General features: G+C 35.6%; 2 protein-coding genes across 2 annotated transcripts; one reads left to right on the top strand and one right to left on the bottom strand.

Annotated features, from left to right (window-relative positions):
• Nucleotides 1-9651: 9651 nt before the first annotated feature.
• LOC141690273 (ATP-dependent 6-phosphofructokinase 6-like) lies at nucleotides 9652-13650 on the top strand. The gene is made up of 13 exons (XM_074494972.1): nucleotides 9652-10273; nucleotides 10687-10733; nucleotides 10874-10913; nucleotides 10995-11057; nucleotides 11142-11279; nucleotides 11540-11698; nucleotides 11806-11859; nucleotides 11970-12038; nucleotides 12170-12299; nucleotides 12565-12830; nucleotides 12910-12973; nucleotides 13107-13261; nucleotides 13351-13650. Exons 1-13 carry the CDS (start codon nucleotides 10064-10066, stop codon nucleotides 13513-13515), a joined length of 1560 nt encoding a protein of 519 aa, XP_074351073.1. The 5' UTR covers nucleotides 9652-10063; the 3' UTR covers nucleotides 13516-13650.
• Nucleotides 13651-14163: 513 nt separating this feature from the next.
• On the bottom strand, nucleotides 14164-17618 carry LOC141690271 (glutathione hydrolase 3-like). The gene is made up of 7 exons (XM_074494971.1): nucleotides 17400-17618; nucleotides 16342-16679; nucleotides 15712-16230; nucleotides 15335-15570; nucleotides 14993-15257; nucleotides 14732-14869; nucleotides 14164-14636 (listed from the first exon to the last, which is right to left on the bottom strand). The coding sequence occupies exons 1-7, from the start codon at nucleotides 17509-17511 to the stop codon at nucleotides 14364-14366; spliced, it is 1881 nt and encodes a 626-aa protein (XP_074351072.1). The 5' UTR covers nucleotides 17512-17618; the 3' UTR covers nucleotides 14164-14363.
• Between the last annotated feature and the right edge of the window lie 480 nt (nucleotides 17619-18098).

Below are 18098 nucleotides of genomic sequence, written 5' to 3'. Positions count from 1 at the left end.
GAATAGTTACCGTACAATAAACTCCTTCTACCCTACAATGTCCCGATTAAATACAAGGCATGGATCTCGTGTCAAGCCTATCTAATTCAATCACTTGCTTACCATTTACTATGCTTAATTCTATGCAAATTAGAAACTCCTTTCTAATTTCATTCACTCTGGCCAGAGATTCCTGAACTAGCATAAGTGGATCAGCCTTGAACATTCGCTTCCTTCACTGGAAGGGGTAGATCCTTTATTGATCATACACTATCTTCGTGTACAAATTCCTATACCCAGTAGAGCCCTAATAATTGTCCCTGGAGACTAAGAACTAAACCAAAGCATAGTTCAGTGTACACAAGATGACTATGATGACCTCAAGTCTAAGGATACTTGTACAACTATCACTATGTGAACAAGTGCTGACACGTGAGTGAACTCCATCAGTTGTTCAGCTGGGCGAGTCATGTTCAGTGAACTTATTCTATAATAAGCACCTACATACTAGCTATAGTGTCACCACACAAATGTCTATGAGAACAGACATCCTTCATAATGAAGCAAGCATAGTATGTACCGATCTTTGCGGATTATTAATTACCAGTTAGTAATCCTACGACCAGGAACTATTTAAGTTTAGAGTTATCATCTTTTAGGTCTCACTATTATGATCTCATCATAATCCATAAAAAGCTTTACTCTAAACTATGGTATATCTTATTTAAACACTTAAATAGATAGAGCCCGTAATAAAAACAAAACAAGTCTTTTATTAATATCAATGAAATCAAAATAGATTACACAGGAAGTTATTCCTAAATCCTAATACATGATTGGACTTAGGACATATTACTTTCAATCTCCCACTTGTACTAAAGCCAATCACTCTGGTATCTAATACCCATCTCGTCTTTATGACGATCAAAGTGACTTTCAGAAAGTAGCTTTGTGAGTGGGTCTGCTATGTTGTTATGTGTGTCAACTCTATTTCAATACAATACAAGAAATGTTACCGCGCTCCCACTAACCCTTTTGTAGACGCATGGTTCATCTGCGTTTTTGATAAAATCGAACTCTTTGATTGTCTCATCAAAACGAATGTTCCATCTTTCGAGAAGCTTGCTTTAAACCACATATGGTTCGCAGCAGCTTACACACTAGGTTTTCATTTCCCTTGGAAAGAAAACCATCTGGCTATTTGCCAGATCTCATAGTCGTAGTAAGCAGCATTCGCAAGCAAAATCCGAACTGATTTTAACAGGGCTACAGGTAAAAGGTTTCATCAAAGTCAATTCATTGCCTTTGTTTGAATCCTTTTGCCACAAGCCTGGCCTTATAGGTCTCCACCTAGCCATCTGCTCCAATCATTCTTTCGTATACCGTATACATAGATTCCTTTTCGGATTTCATGGCACTATGTCATTTCTCTGAGTCAACACTACTAATAGCCTCATTATAGGTTACAGGATCGTCATCATCAATGATCGACAACTCATTGTCATTCTTAATGACAAGGCCATATTACCTCTCAGGTTGGCGAGACATTCTCCCTGTTCTATGAATGGGCTGTTCCACAAAAGGTTGTTCAGTCAGAACAGGTATTTCCACTTGATCCGTAGTAGTTTGTGCTTCTTGAACTTCATCAAGTTCAATTTTGCTCCCACTGTTTCCTTCAAGGATAAACTTCTTTTCCAAGAAGGTAGCATGTCTGGAGACAAACACCCGATGATCGGTGTAAAAGTAATACCCTAAAGTCTCTTTAGGATATCCCACAAAACTACATTTTACGGATCGATATTTCAGCTTATCTGGGTCAACTTACTTGACATAAGCTGGACATCCCCAAATCTTAACGTGTTTAAGACTCGGTTTCCTTTCTTTCCATATCTCAAACGGAGTTTGAGGAACAGATTTGGAAGGCACCTTATTCAGTAAATATGCTGAGGTTTCCAATGCATAACCCCATAGGAATACTGGAAGATTTGCATAGCTCATCATGGACCGAACTATGTCTAACAAAGTTCGATTTCTCCTTTCAGATACCAATCTGGAGGAGTCCACTGGGAGACTATACCATTTACTTTGAGATAATCTAGAAACACTCCATTAAAGTATTCACCACCTCGATCTGATCGAAGAGTTATAATACTATGTTTGGTTGTTTCTCCACTTCATACTTATATTTTTTGAACTTTTCAAAGGCCTCAGACTTGTGTTTCATCAAACACATATCTGAATCCAGATCTATCATCTATGAAAGTAATGAAGTATGAAAATCCACCCATGGCTTGCGTAGACATTGGTCCACATACATCTGTGTGTACCATTCCTAGCAAATTTGCAGCCCTCTCTCGATGTCTACTAAATGGAGACTGCAGTGCCACAATGAAGTGAGATTTTCATCATCCCTTTTCTTTTGCTAGTTTGTTCAATCTGAAGTAAATTATGTCACATTTATACAGACCATTATTTAAAGTACCACGTCCATAAAGAATATTATCTCTAAGAGTAGAACATTCATTATTCTCAATAATAAATGAAAATCCAGCCAAGTCTAACATGGGAATAATATTCCTCACAATCGAGGGAACAAAATAACAATTATTTAAAATAATAGTCTTGCCTGTAGGCATATGTAAATGAAATGATTCTACATCTTCAGCAGCAACTCTTGCTCCATTTTCCATCAGTAGAATCACCTCCTCTTCCTCAAGAGTCCTACTTCTCCTTGGTCCCTGCAACAAATTGCAGATTTGAGAACCACAGGCGGTATCTAATACCCAAGTAGAAATTTGATTTAATGACATATTCACTTCTATCATGAACATACCTGAATCAGAAGCGGTAGTCTCACTACCCTTCTTCTTCTTCAATTCTGCAAGGTAAACCTTGCAGTTCCTCTTCCAGTGCCCCACCTTGTTACAGTGAAAGCAAACAACTTTGCTCTTGGGGTCTTCAGCTTTTGGTGGAACCGGCGTTTTCTCACCTACTTTCTTCTTCTTGGAAGGGTTCCTCTTCCTTTTCTTAGGATTGGAACCTTCACCAATTAGAAGAACAGAACTCTTCTTAGGGGGAAAATTCGATTCCGCAGTCTTCAACATGTTGTGGAGTTCAGGCAGGCTGACATCCAACTTATTCATGTGAAAGTTCACAACAAACTGCGAGAACGAACTCGGAAGCGATTGCAAGACCAAGTCTTGGCTCAGCTCCCCATCCATGGCAAAACCAAGTTGTCCAAGACGTTCAATCAAATTGATCATCTTAAGTACATGGTCATTCACAGATGATCCCTCAGACATCCTACAACCGAACAACTCCTTCGATATCTCATATCGAGTTGTCCTCCCCGCCACATCATACAACTCTTGTAGATGCATGAGGATAGTGTGAGCATCCATATGCTCATGTTGCTTCTGTAGCTCAATGTTCATGGAAGCTAGCATGATGCATTGAGCAACATTTGCATCATCTATCCACTTACGATACATAACATGTTCATCATTATGTGCATCACTAGCAGGTTCAGTAGGCTTAGGTGAGTCAATCACGTATTCCAGCTTCTCAATCCTGAGAACAAATCTCAAGTTTCGAAGCCAGTCAGCATAATTAGGACCAGTCAATTTGTGAGCATCTAGTATACTCCTGAGTGATAGTGCAGAAGACATAACATACAAAGTAAATCTGTAAATGATAAACACATAACAACACTTAGCAAATATTCGATTTCATTTTAAAACACTATATGAATCGGGTCTTTATTAATAAGTGGCTTTACTAGTTTAGCTAATTTATTCAACCCCCTACGTGAAAAATTAAGCATTCATAATGCTAGTGGGAATAGGGATCCTACATTCCATTACACAACCCCGGCTGTAGCACGAACCGCCATGTAATGTTCAATAGGCAGACAACTCTTGACTTAGAATATTGAGTTTGTCGTGCCACAGCCGGGACTCAATTATTCAAGAGGCTAAAGTTTGATACGTGAAAAATTAAGCATTCATAATGCTAGTGGGAATAGGGATCCTACATTCCATTACACAACCCCGGCTGTAGCACGAACCGCCATGTAATGTTCAATAGGCAGACAACTCTTGTCAATTACATCTAATGTTATTCCCTAATTAAACTTTAGCCTCTTGAATAATTGAGTCCCGGCTGTGGCACGACAAACTCAATATTCTAAGTCAAGTCTAACCCAACATTTTGTACAGTTGAATCAGTCCCCAAAGGCCCACGGCTGTGGCACGTACCGACCTTTAGATTCTTATTCAATGTACACATCTCTATGTAATAGACAAGTATTTATTATTTCGAAATCAAAGCCGTCGGCTGTAGCACGAACCGATAATGATTCAAAAATAAGAACTACTTTCTATCATGTTGGAAGGTTATGACTGACACAAGCCCGTTGTATCATTGGCCAATTACTACTTGATATTATTTAATTTTAGAGGGATTATATTACGTTACAATCATAATTATATTATAAAGAGATTCTTCCTTTTAAATTAAATATTTCAAATCAATAATCAATAATCAGATGATTCCCAGATCGGGTGGAGCATTGTCAAGAGACGTCACTTAATAACCCTTTCTTACAGATAGAAATCTGTTGTTGACAGAATCATCCTTTCTCTCATATTGAAAATTCATATTCAATTACGTGTTTCACAAACACAAGAATCTCATGATTGTATTCATAATATTGTTATTAAGGTTATGAAACAATTTCACTATACTAGGTTGTCTAACAAACGCCTTATGTTCATTTAAGTTCACCTAAATCTATCATCGCATGATAAACTAAGCATATATCACATATATCAACATGAATAAACATCAAGGTAGGCATGTTATATCATCTAGCACATTAGTCTAAGCATTATACATCTCTATGTATCACATGAAGCATTTAAAAGCAGTTAAAATAGTTAAAAACAGCTTTAAAACACTTCCGGAAATATAAACAGATCAAAACTTTTATATAAACTAAAATTGATCACTCCATTAGATCCGTCTCGGAAAAACGAATACAACGGTATATTGCACGCCTAAAACGGAGTTACGAAACTCCCACAAAATCAATTTTAATCTTGACAGTCGGGCTGTAACGCATTACAGGAACACGTTACAAGCCCTGTAACGCATTCCGGTGATGCGTTACAACCATTTTAACCAATTAAAAGGTGTAACGTATTTCGTGAATGCGCCACAGGGTGTAACGCATTCCCGGAATGCGCGAGACCCTTTTTTTTTTCTTTTTCAGCAGCCGCCGTTGCTTTCCTCGGTTGCCGCGCCTGATAGTTATGTACCTTGTACCTTTGCTTTTCTTTACTCCAACAGACAGACAAGCAACATCAGCAGATGTGTATATATATATACATACTAACAAATAATATATATATATATGATTATTTAATTACGAATTTAATTGCAAGATCTTCAAAAATTCATAATAAAAAATCTATACATCATAAAATTATGAAAAAAATACCCAGACGATCTACAACACTTGTAGAACCCAGATCAACAATCAAAATTATTCTGAGAAACGATTTCTCATCAGACAAAATTAATCCATGATATAACTTGAAAAATCATAATTAATTCATACAAGCACATAAAATTCTGAAATTTTTACCACAGATCTATATGCATACAACATATGCTCTGATACCATTGTTGGATTTTAATCGCAGCGGAGGCATGGTAAAACACTTTTACACATATAAAATCCAAATAAAAGCATATAAATCGTGGTAAAAACATAGGGATCGATCACTAACCTTTAATATGCGATCCAAGAGCAACGATCGGAGATCCTTAGCAGCTGCTCTTCAAACGTGAAGCACTCCACCGGTATCCACCAAGAAAACGACGTTAAGGAGGAGGAGGAGGTGGAGAGAATTTGGTTTTCTAAAACTTTTGGTTTTTTGGGTTCGAATGAAAATAGGGTCTATAATAGTATATTTATAGGCAAAATTTTCAGCTGAAATTTTCCCATAAATAATATTTTTACTATCCCATTTATTATTCTCATTATTATTAAAACACCTTTTAATTATTAATCCTTTTTCTAAACACTTTAGAAATAATTCTCTCTCTTGATTTAATTTCCAAAAATTAAATCCTTTAATTAATAATATTAAGAACTTTTCTTAATTAATTTATAATCAATTAAATCTCATTTAATCAATTATTAAATTTGCCAATTAATTATTTATTTCATAAATAAATAATTATCAGTCATTATTAATTAATTCCTCCACCATTAAATCATTCTCTTTTTATGGTGTGACCCTGTAGGTTCAATATTAAGCCGGTAGTAGAAATAAATAATAATAAAACTATTTTATCATTATTTATATAAATTCTCTAATTTATTAAATATAATTAATTAATTAATCATATTTATTCTACATCGTGAGGGATACTTCTCAGCGTATCGCGACTATCCGGATAATATGAATTCACTGCTTAGAATACCAAGAACATATTCAGTGAATAGTTACCGTACAATAAACTCCTTCTACCCTACAATGTCCCGATTAAATACAAGGCATGGATCTCGTGTCAAGCCTATCTAATTCAATCACTTGCTTACCATTTACTATGCTTAGTTCTATGCAAATTAGAAACTCCTTTCTAATTTCATTCACTCTCGCCAGAGATTCCTGAATTAGCATAAGTGGATCAGCCTTGAACATTCGCTTCCTTCACTGGAAGGGGTAGATCCTTTATTGATCATACACTATCTTCGTGTACAAATTCCTATACCCAGTAGAGCCCTAATAATTGTCCCTGGAGACTAAGAACTAAATCAAAGCATAGTTCAGTGTACACAAGATGACTATGATGACCTCAAGTCTAAGGATACTTGTACAACTATCACTATGTGAACAACTGCTGACACGTGAGTGAACTCCATCAGTTGTTCAGCTGGGCGAGTCATGTTCAGTGAACTTATTCTATATTAAGCACCTACATACTAGCTATAGTGTCACCACACAAATGTCTATGAGAACAGACATCCTTCATAATGAAGCAAACATAGTATGTACCGATCTTTGCGGATTATTAATTACCAGTTAGTAATCCTACGACCAGGAACTATTTAAGTTCAGAGTTATCATCTTTTAGGTCTCACTATTATGATCTCATCATAATCCATAAAAAGTTTTACTCTAAACTATGGTATATCTTATTTAAACACTTAAATAGATAGAGCCCGTAATAAAAACAAAACAAGTCTTTTATTAATATCAATGAAATCAAAACATATTACACAGGAAGTTATTCCTAAATCCTAATACATGATTGGACTTAGGACATATTCCTTTCAGAAATATCCATTATATGATTAGTTGTTGCTTAGTGTGTGTCGATGAGCACACACTAGAAAAATCCATTGTATGATTAGTTGTTGCTTGATGGAAAAATTCGATTATCTATGTATGCAGCTGTGCAGGTTCATTCTATTTCTTCACTTATTTTCATTATTGATACAGCTATATCATAGACCTTGATTTCTACTCTTGGTAGAAAGCTAGACAAGGTTCCTTGTAAAGAGGACTTAGTTGTATGTATGGAAGGCAAAATCTTGATTCTGTCATGTTTTTAAAGCAGGGTTGCAAAGGACCATGCATCACTCATTCATATCAAACCAAAAACTCTCATTCTAATACACCCAAGTAAAAAAATAGAGAACCTAACTAGCATGGCGCAAAACTCACCTTCAGTGAAAAGAATAATGTTTTCAGGTTCCATGTGCTAAAAAGTTCTAAAAAGTATATGCACAACTTAAAATTCTATGTAGGTTGCTCTTCACCGAAAACACTATCACTATCAAGTCATTTATGGATATTATTAGGAGAGCATTAGTAATCACTAGGTGGATAAATTATTTTGCAAAAATAAAATATAAGACTAAAAATTCTACTAGCTAAACTATCTTAACCATAAACATCAGTGAGATTGTAGAAAAAAGAAAGAGTGCAATCTTACCTTGAGTTTGATCAGTTGTATAGGTTTTCATTGCAATACTTACTGATGATGCTTGCAAATAGACTTGGAAAACATCTTGGCCTGTCTGGTCACAAATTAATACCACAAAAAATGAATGAATAAATATAAATACGTGATGTTGTTGTAGTTGTCACAGATAATAATAATCAAACACCTACTCTTTTGCTAATTTGTAGTTGACACTTCACAATACAAGAATAAAACACATACACATACACACACAAACACTATAACACATTCAATCAAATGGGTTGCTGTGAAAGGAATTATCTCAATTACCGCCTAAAGAATTTTTAATTACCTGTACTCCTCAAATAATGCTAATAGAAATTGAAAATACCTTATACAAACAGAAATTAACACATGGGAGTTCAGTAATCTATAAGCTGTAGTCATCGCTCAAAGAAATTAATTCTATGGAGAACACAAGTATAATATCAATGCCCCAGATCAACCAAGCGGGCTGAAATACCATCTTTGAATTAATGAACAATATCAGCTTAATCGATTTGAGATAAAACAACAAATCGATTGAACCCCCAAATCGTTCGTTTAGGGTTTTAAGAACGAGAAGAACAAGAAACTGGTTGAATAAAAAATAGATTGTATCTCCCAAATCGATTGAAACGTAAGCCAATTGCCAGAATATACATGTGTATATTGATTCATATGTATATCTTCATCTTTGATGAGACGATTGAATCGAGAACACAGTAAGAGTCATCTCTGGTGTTTTTACATTAAAATATATATATATATATATATATATATATTATCTAAAAGACAATTACTTCTAAAATGCTTGCATAAGCGTTATTTAAGAGTTGATTAATAAATAAAAAATAATAGTTTCAAAAAAAAATAATAATAAAAATTACTTAGAAAACGGAAACTAGGATAGCACTTATACAAAATGCTATGCAAGTGCGGTTCTCCAATAGCGCTTCCTCCTTACACGTTATGTTTGTTACTTTTTAAATTTTTAATTTATTTTTATTTCTTATTACTATAACTTGCATAGCTGTTTTTTAGAAAATACTATGTAAGCGATATACTTCTATAACACTTTTTCGAAAATACTATGCAAGTAGTGTATCCTAAGTTTAATTTTGTAGTAGTGTTTAAATAAAATGTCTTAAATTCTAGTTTAGGACATTAATTTAGGGCATTCTTGGACTTGCCTAACAATGATATTCTCTAGTCTGAGTCTGGAATGACAATAGAAAAAAAAAACTCTGGACTGGGCTGCTTAACAAACTGTGTTTTGGTTAGATTGGGCCTCTCTAGCTCAACCATATTACTTTATCCCCCCAAAAAAACACAAAATCTAAACAATGATGTTAAACGTAGCAGTAGCATGTCATGTAAACCCCGTGCCTCTCCATCTAATCCCTCTTCACTTTTTGTTTCCTTCGAAAGTACAGTTTCCTCCAAATTCGGTTTATTATATAATGAATATTATTATTATTATTATTCTTTTAATAATAAAAAGTTACGAATTAATATTATATTTTAACTATTATTACCAAATTAATGACAAACTGATTATGATGTGCCAGCATGTTTTAGATATCCCGGTTAGAATTTAATATAAAATACAGGTAAGAGTCTTATTAACACATTTTAGAGCCGAGACTGAACTCTTCGATGACGATCTCAGCTTGTTAGGATTTTCATCTAACTAGGAGAAGTGTGAATCTTTTTTATTTGAATAATTCGTATAACAAATTCATGATGAAAATAAATAATCCAACTAATAATTTGATGGAGCATTTAGTAGTACATGCAAAGAATCTAATATCTATAAATGGAAACTCCTGCAAGGCGTCCCTGCTGCTGAATTTTCCTCCATTCTTTCACCTCCTTCCATCCTTAAATACTTTCCAGATTTTTAAAGCCTTGGCCGAGACTCAGCGTTTTTCTTCTTCCCTCTAATCTAATTATGTACATTCACCTATTGTTTACTTGAAAACACATAAAGATTTACGTACATACATATTATTTTTAAATATAGTTAGCTAATAAAACATTTGATGATCATTTGTTCTGAAAAATGGAAGCATCGATGGTAAGTTCTTCGATTATTAGGATGAATATGCAGGGAGAAAATTTAAGTCCAAATTCTTTGTCCAAATTTAAAAACGGTTCTGTAAGCTTCTCTTCGTCGGCTGCTGGTAATTTGGAACCCAAGATTGTCATGGGTGAAGATGGTTATGTTCTTGAAGATGTTCCTCATTTCTCCGATTACATTTCTAATTTACCGGTATACCTCTCTTTCTCTTCTAAATATTTACTTAAATAAAGGTACATGTAACGTGACAACCACAGATTTTGCTACCATTTTTATATAAATGATTTTATGAAATTTTTTGGTTCTCATCGTTGTCACGAAAATATTACCTTTTAGTATGTGTTTGTTTTTTGTGCATAGATATAATGAAATTTAAAATGTAGAGATAAGCATGACGTTTAATTTCGAAAATTTATGTAATTCAGATAAATTTTGATGGATGCATGCAAAGAACTGTGTTGACCCAAAGTATTTTAGTTTCGAATGCATGTACATGCGGTCAGATTGGGCATACTTTCAAATTACGATTTTGGATTCATTTCTTTCTGAAAATAACCGATTACCATTTACTTTATTCTGATTTTTGATCTTTCCCTTCTTCGCAGACATTTACCAATCCACTGCAAGCCAATACTGCATATTCTATTGCAAGGTAAGTTCAGTATTTTTGTTCTGTTTCAACTTCGATAATCTTTCGATAGGGGTTCTAGCATTTCATCGAATAGTAAGTTTGATAATGTTGGTGTGTGCTGATTAGATGAAGGAGCTAACTGATTAAATTTTTTCATTTAGGAAAGTCTGTGTCGATTGCGATGACACTATTGCACAGATGGTAAGGCCTTTTTCTTTTCTTGCAATAGTGATGATGTATCACTTGTTTCCATCTTATGCAAGAGCTTTGGTCCTTTTGTAGATTGTTGTTCACAAGGATAGTCCAAGAGGAACACACTATCGACGAGCTGGAGCTACTCAACAGGTAACCTTTGAGGACATTTAGAAACTCGAAAGTATAAGGCTCATTTGATTGGCATTTACATATGCAACTAAATGTATGCTTCAGGTATACTTTGAATCTGATGAAGTTCATGCGTGCATTGTGACGTGTGGAGGCCTGTGCCCTGGGCTCAACACGGTGATCAGGGAGATTGTCTGTGGCTTGTACAATATGTATGGCGTGAATAAAGTGGTCGGTATAGATGTAAGCCCGTATTTTATAATTACATCACAATTTCATATTTCCAGAACATAAGATTAGTTTATCAGTAAGTTGGTTGAAACTGTCAGTTTTCAGATTTTTTCATCTGTTATTGATTCAATGGGACGTCTCTTTTCTCACACGGTCTTTGTAGCATATTCCATTTCAAGATGATACAAGGAATAGGATAAAAGTCTAGTAAATTTGGGTTGCTTCCTTAATTAATCGTTCGACGAGGTAAACTTATATGGTGGCATCTGCAGGGAGGATACAAAGGTTTCTATTCTCGTAATACAATCCCTTTAACACCGAAGGTTGTCAACAATATCCATAAACGTGGTGGAACTATACTTGGGACATCCCGAGGCGGACATGACACTAAGAAGATAGTCGACTCCATTCAGGACCGAGGAATCAATCAGGTAACAAGAATATTGCAGATACATTTTAAGAGTATTCTTCATACTTTTAACTTGCAACTTAGTTCTGCACCTGTTAAACAATCTTTTTATGACCTTTTGTTTATAAGGTTTATATCATTGGAGGAGATGGAACACAAAAGGGGGCCTCTTTTATTTTTGAGGTACATTGGCGTAACGAGATGCCATTCACTTGTTCTTTATGAAAATAGTAATTTATATTTTGTTGAAATCATGGCTTATATGTGCTACACTCAGATCCTCTATCATGCAGGAAATCAGAAGGCGTGGTCTTAAAGTAGCAGTTGCTGGAATCCCCAAAACTATTGACAATGACATCCCGGTATGTTGCTTATCATGCTGTACATTTGAAGCATTGCTTCTTTTGACAATCAGTCCGTGATGAACACAAATTCATGGACCTTAAACACACACGAACACTTACAGCTTACTGACAATAACATCCTGTGACAGGTTATTGATAAGTCGTTTGGGTTCGATACTGCTGTTGAGGAAGCTCAACGTGCTATCAATGCAGCCCATGTCGAAGCTGAAAGTATGGAAAATGGTATCGGTCTGGTGAAGTTGATGGGTCGCCATAGTGGTAATATTCAAACACATGAACACTTTCAATGTACTCTTTGTTCTTTTCTATTATCCTGCCCAGCAAACATGTAGAATTTTCATTCCGAATCCGATATTTAATTAAGTATACTTGAGGATTATGACAAAAAGCTAACTATAGCATAGCTCCTGTTGGCACATCTAAAATTTATTTCTTGAGTAAATAATTTGCACATTTGTACTACATAATATAGTAGTTTTATTGTAATGTTTATGATATGTTCGGATGTTCAAACTTTGTGCAGGGTTTATTGCTATGTTTGCTACTCTTGCCAGCCGTGATGTTGACTGTTGCTTGATTCCAGAGTCGCCCTTTTATCTTGAAGGACCGGGTGGTCTGTTTCAATTTATAGAGAAACGTCTAAAAGAAAACGGTCATATGGTCATCGTCATAGCTGAAGGTGCAGGCCAGGAGCTCGTCACTGCAGAATCACAAACTGCTGAAAAACAAGATGCTTCCGGGAACCACGTTCTGCAAGATATTGGGATTTGGATGTCTCAAAAGATCAAGGTATGCATTCTGAATCTGATCCTAATGCATATTATGAATTCATTGTCGCTTGTTGAGCAACATATTAAATGGAATGCAGGAATACTTCTCAAGAACTGACGAGACTGGAGAAAAGTTTATGCATGTTACCCTCAAATACATAGGTTGATACATTTTACGTTTCAAGTTTATATTTGAATTTTTATAAGGTTATTTACAAAATTTTAAAAGTAATGCAAAAACTTTATTAACTTACGGACACTTGAGATGAAGCAATGCTATTTTGGTGTCTGGCAGATCCTACTTACATGATTAGAGCTGTTCCTAGCAATGCATCTGATAATGTGTTCTGCACACTTCTTGCTCAATGTGCTGTTCATGGAGCTATGGCTGGTTTCACAGGATTTACTGTTGCGCCTGTAAATGGCAGAAACGCATACATACCCTTCTATGTTAGTTGCCTATTTGATAATAAACATGCTACATGACATTGAATTCCACTGATTGCTAACCGCAGACTAACTTTTATACTGATCTGCAGCGAATTACTGAGAAACGGAACAAGGTTATTATAACAGATAGGATGTGGGCTAGGCTTCTGTCATCGACGAATCAACCTAGTTTTCCAGTTGCCAAAGACCCCTCCAAAATTAGCAAAGAGCAAGAAGAGGGTGATCGTCGGGTAGTTGACTCAGGAAGCAAGTAAGGGTGGCTGCAATGTTGATAATTCAATTTTTGTAAATTTTTTTTTTTAATTTTGAACAAGTACAAATCTTATTATTAGTTAAACTTTGTGTGTTGTGAGATATGTTGTATAGTAATTATTTTCCCCTTATTATACCATCAAGTTCATTTACGTGCTTAACAGGCATTCAGCCATCGCTTTGCTTCTATATCAGGCGTTTTCATAGCTTTATTTATCTTGCATTGCTTAATTTGTTAGTTTTGGGAGATCTGTTTACGAGTCACGTCAGATGTTTATGAAGCATGAGTCTGAGGATTAGTATTGTTCACACCATTAAATTTCTAACCACAGTTTTCTTTAAACCCCTGTTTCTAAATTGCAAAACAAAGAATCAATGCCGGGGAAAAGGAAGGTAAATGGAAAAAATAAGTAATGTACTCATCTAAGACGAGCTACTATTGTCTTAACGATATGATTTAGGGACCTCCTTGCCTTAGAATTTTGTAAGTAAATAGGTTGCTGATCAGACATAAGTAGTGTGCAGTAAGAACTCGGTGGCCTGTATTGACTATTTGACCCAAAGACTGAACAGAGATTCAGTATAAGGTAATGTCACCATAAATTGTAGTAGTAATGTGTAAGATTTTACCGTTTAGCAGAGGAGACAAGTGAAGTGAAGTGCAATGAGCCGGGTCAGATTTTGAGCTTGTTACACTGTTTCTCAGAACCTGGGATATTTGTCTCGTGAGATTTTTCCGTGGATTTATTATGTTTGTGACAACTATCAGGGAACAGCCAAGCTCTCTGTCTGTATCCACTGTTCGATGTAATGATATGTACAAGATTGTTAACTATTATAACACAAATCATCAGAGAGCTGCAGGCTTCCCATCTTTCCTAGGATCACTAACTGCAGTAAGAATCCCATGTAGTACTTGGTCTTTTGCTGCTTTCCCATTTTTCCGGCCTATAGCGTTTGTGTTCTGGAAGTCTTGAACAACAAGTTGGCATATGGCTCCCCCTGATTTAGCCTCCAATTCATGACCTCTCTCTTCCAAGTATTTCCGTGTCTCATATGCAAGCTCTATATGCTCACCATCAATACAATTCCAATCTTCGTACAAAACCACATTTGGTATCAACTGCATTTCAATCGTTTAGTCGAAATTTTAACATTCTTGCTTGTTAAATATAAAAGCAGATGAAATAAGGTAAAGGTTGTTGAAAATAGTAAGACCTTGTGGTAGATTCTTGGACTCTGAACAGCTGCCAATGGTTCCATGCCTAAGATAAAGTAATTAAGAAAAACTTGGAGTACCGCTGGAATTATGTATAAGCCTCCACTGCCTCCAATTACCCCCGCTAACTGATTATCCTGCAACCATTATACACACAAGATTATACTATGTTAGCAACACCACCTTCAAATTAACTTTGCATATATGCCTGAGAGTCATATACATGTCGTATCTGTTATCAAAATGCAGCTCTTACAGACCTTGAGAACTATTATCGGAGTCATTGAAGACAATGGTCTCTTATTTGGCTCGATGAAATTAGAAGGTGATGGAGGGAGATGATCATTGGATATCTCGGTAGGCGTGGAGAAGTCATCCATTTCATTGTTGAGCACAATACCGGTGGCAGGTGAGAGCACCTTAGCTCCAAAACTATAATTTACGGTGGTTGTCATTGATACAGCATTTCGTTCTGCGTCTACAATACAGAAATGGCTGGTACCATGGTCTCTCAGCTGACTCCACCTGGTGGCCATTAGAAATCAGACAAGTTTGTGATCAAGTAAAGAGTTCTATGCAAATTCTGAGATAACAAGTTGAACCTGTGCATATAATATTCAGAAGGGAAGGTTGTATTGTCAAATATCCTTTGCTGAATATTTTTGGCAAATGATGGAGAAAGCATGTCAGATACGGTTTTACTGATGTTCACAAAGTCGGGATCACCCAAGTTCATTCTAAAAGCAAACATGTGTTTTAATGCTTCGATTAAACGATGCAAGCCCAGAGTTCCTTTTGCAGCATTTGAACTTGCATAGCTATCCAATATATTCAGCACCTGTGACACCATCACTATATAATCAGTTAAAGTGTTGCAAGTTGTAAAGAACCATACCTAGCTAAAGTTAAATAAGAAGACGAGGGCATTAGGATATGTTTGTGCTAAACAAATGAAGAAAGGAAACGGTAATCTACCTACCAGAGAAATTCCGAGTGTTCCACTTGATGGAGGAGGCATTCCTAATATAGTATAGCCCATGGCATTCACAGCCAAAGCCTCCGTAACTTCAACTTTGTAACTCTTCAAATCTTCCATCGTCAATATACCACCAGCATTTCTCACATCCTTAACGAACTTCTCTCCAACCTCACCACTATAAAAAGCTTGTGGTCCTTGTTCTGCTATTGTTTTTAAGCTGTTGGCAAGTTCCTTATTATAGCATAAATCCCCAGCTTCTAACACTATACCATTTGGTGCGTAAACTTTTTGCAAACCAGGATCACTTGTGATTGAATCTGCGTGCCCATGAATTGCATTTGCAAGATATGGAGCTATCACAAAACCTTCTCTTGCAAGTTTGATGGCAGGTTGAAATAATGTCTTCCAAGGCAATCGTCCATATTTCAACCAAGCTTCAAAAAGGCCAGCTAGCTCCCCAGGTACACCCAATGACAGTGCTCCAAGAGACTTAGTATCCGGGTTGTTTGCATACATATTCTGTTAGATAAAATTAGCCAATTACACTCAATGAACACATTAAACTACACTTAAGAACCTGCAAAGCATTACTGATTAAGCTAATTTACATATTTAGCTACACTTAAGAACCTGCGAAGAAGCCAAGGGAGCAGTTTCCCTCATGTCAAATGCTAGCGTTTGTGAAGTTGCTGAAGATCTAACAACCATGAAACCTCCACCGCCAATTCCACTAGCCATCGGATTGACCACACCGAGGCATAGAGCAGTTGCTACAGCGGAATCAACAGCATGTCCACCTTGTCTAAGCACTAGGACGCCAATTTCAGAGCACCTAGCATCATCCGCTGCAACAACTGCTTTGTCTGACTCAACAACTTCACCATTTGGAATTTTTTTGTCATGCTTATACTTGCTTAGACTAATTACCATCCCATAATCCAAACGGTCTGTAACTGTGAGGCCAGCAACTGGGAGACAATAAAAATTAAATAAAATCAGCTAACATTAGGTTAAGTTTGAGCACACCCTGTATCAGAAGATTAAAATTAACTCATGTATTACGGCCATACTTATAATACTATCGCATAAATACCCTAAGATTAAGACTTTTCCAGTAAGAACTATGCCAGTGACAATCATTTCAGCTGAGGATATTTTCCCAAAAAAAAAAAAAAAATTACTCGAATTATGGTCTTTGGGGCATAAATTTTTATTTGTGTCCATAATAAATTGTAAAAATATTACGAGGTGACAATGAGCCAAATTTGAGCTCGTACTAGGTCAAGTAATGAACTTATCAAAAAACTTAAGATGTCATATAAGATCTCAACTTAATTAGATTATAACATGATCAATTACGTAAATTTAAATACTCATGCACACAATCATCCAAATATACACCGTTACCAAGATAAGAGGGACATTGAGTGTGTTACATTACCATGGTCTATGGATGATCAATTTTATGTCAAGGGAGCTTCCTGTTGACTATGATGAAACCCAAAAAATTTACACAGAAATCAAGTTCAGCAGTTAAACATACATAAACATGAAAAATCAAGAACCCGTGTAGAAGAAGAATCAAGAATCCTGGTATCATAAACGTTATCATCAAAACTTAAGCCACCAGATTACTAGGACAAATTCAACTATCAACAAACTAAAAAGAGTAGTTTTTTGAGACATACATGCTAGGATAATGAGGCCCAAAAGTAAGCACAAAGCTCTGGCCCACCATCTTCTTAAGAATGAATCTTGACGAGTTCCCAGAAGTTGAGAGTCTAGTCTCTGCTGCCCCATCAACACAGTTAGAAGATGGGGAGAGAGAGATTTGGATATGAATGTTTGTTTAAAAAAGAAAGTCGTGTGATTGGTTACAAATAACTACAATGACTTGAAAATGTCGCCTATATAGTTAGTGGCCAATGCAACAACGTTAATTAGTGTAAGGTGAATGTAATATGGATGACACATTGAGTGTGCTCGTGGACGTAACAAGACAGATAGATTCCTAATTTTTTTTATATCTGCCAAAGATTCCCCCTTCTTTTTCAATTCTAATTAACGGCCGTCTTCTTAAGAGAAATTTAATTTGGAGATATTTTTGGTTTGACAAATTTGACTAAGCTTTAAAGTCTTAAATCTCCAAATTTCCAAATTCATACATAACTTTAAACTATAGCATTTTATATTTTATATAAAAAACTAGAGCTTCCTTTAAGAAATAAAGAATTAAAGTTTTATGAATCGAAGCCTAATTTTTATTTTTACCCTAAATTTTGAAGATGAATAAATTGATCAAAATAAGACAAATTTATAAATTGACTAGTCTTTAAACTCTAGGAGGCAAAGATTTAAAAGGTTAAAAATCTGAAGTTCCAAGTATA

Source organism: Apium graveolens, chromosome 10 (genome assembly GCF_009905375.1).
Source record: "Apium graveolens cultivar Ventura chromosome 10, ASM990537v1, whole genome shotgun sequence".
Classification (NCBI taxonomy): domain Eukaryota; kingdom Viridiplantae; phylum Streptophyta; class Magnoliopsida; order Apiales; family Apiaceae; genus Apium; species Apium graveolens.
This window is presented reverse-complemented; position numbering and strand designations above follow the sequence as displayed.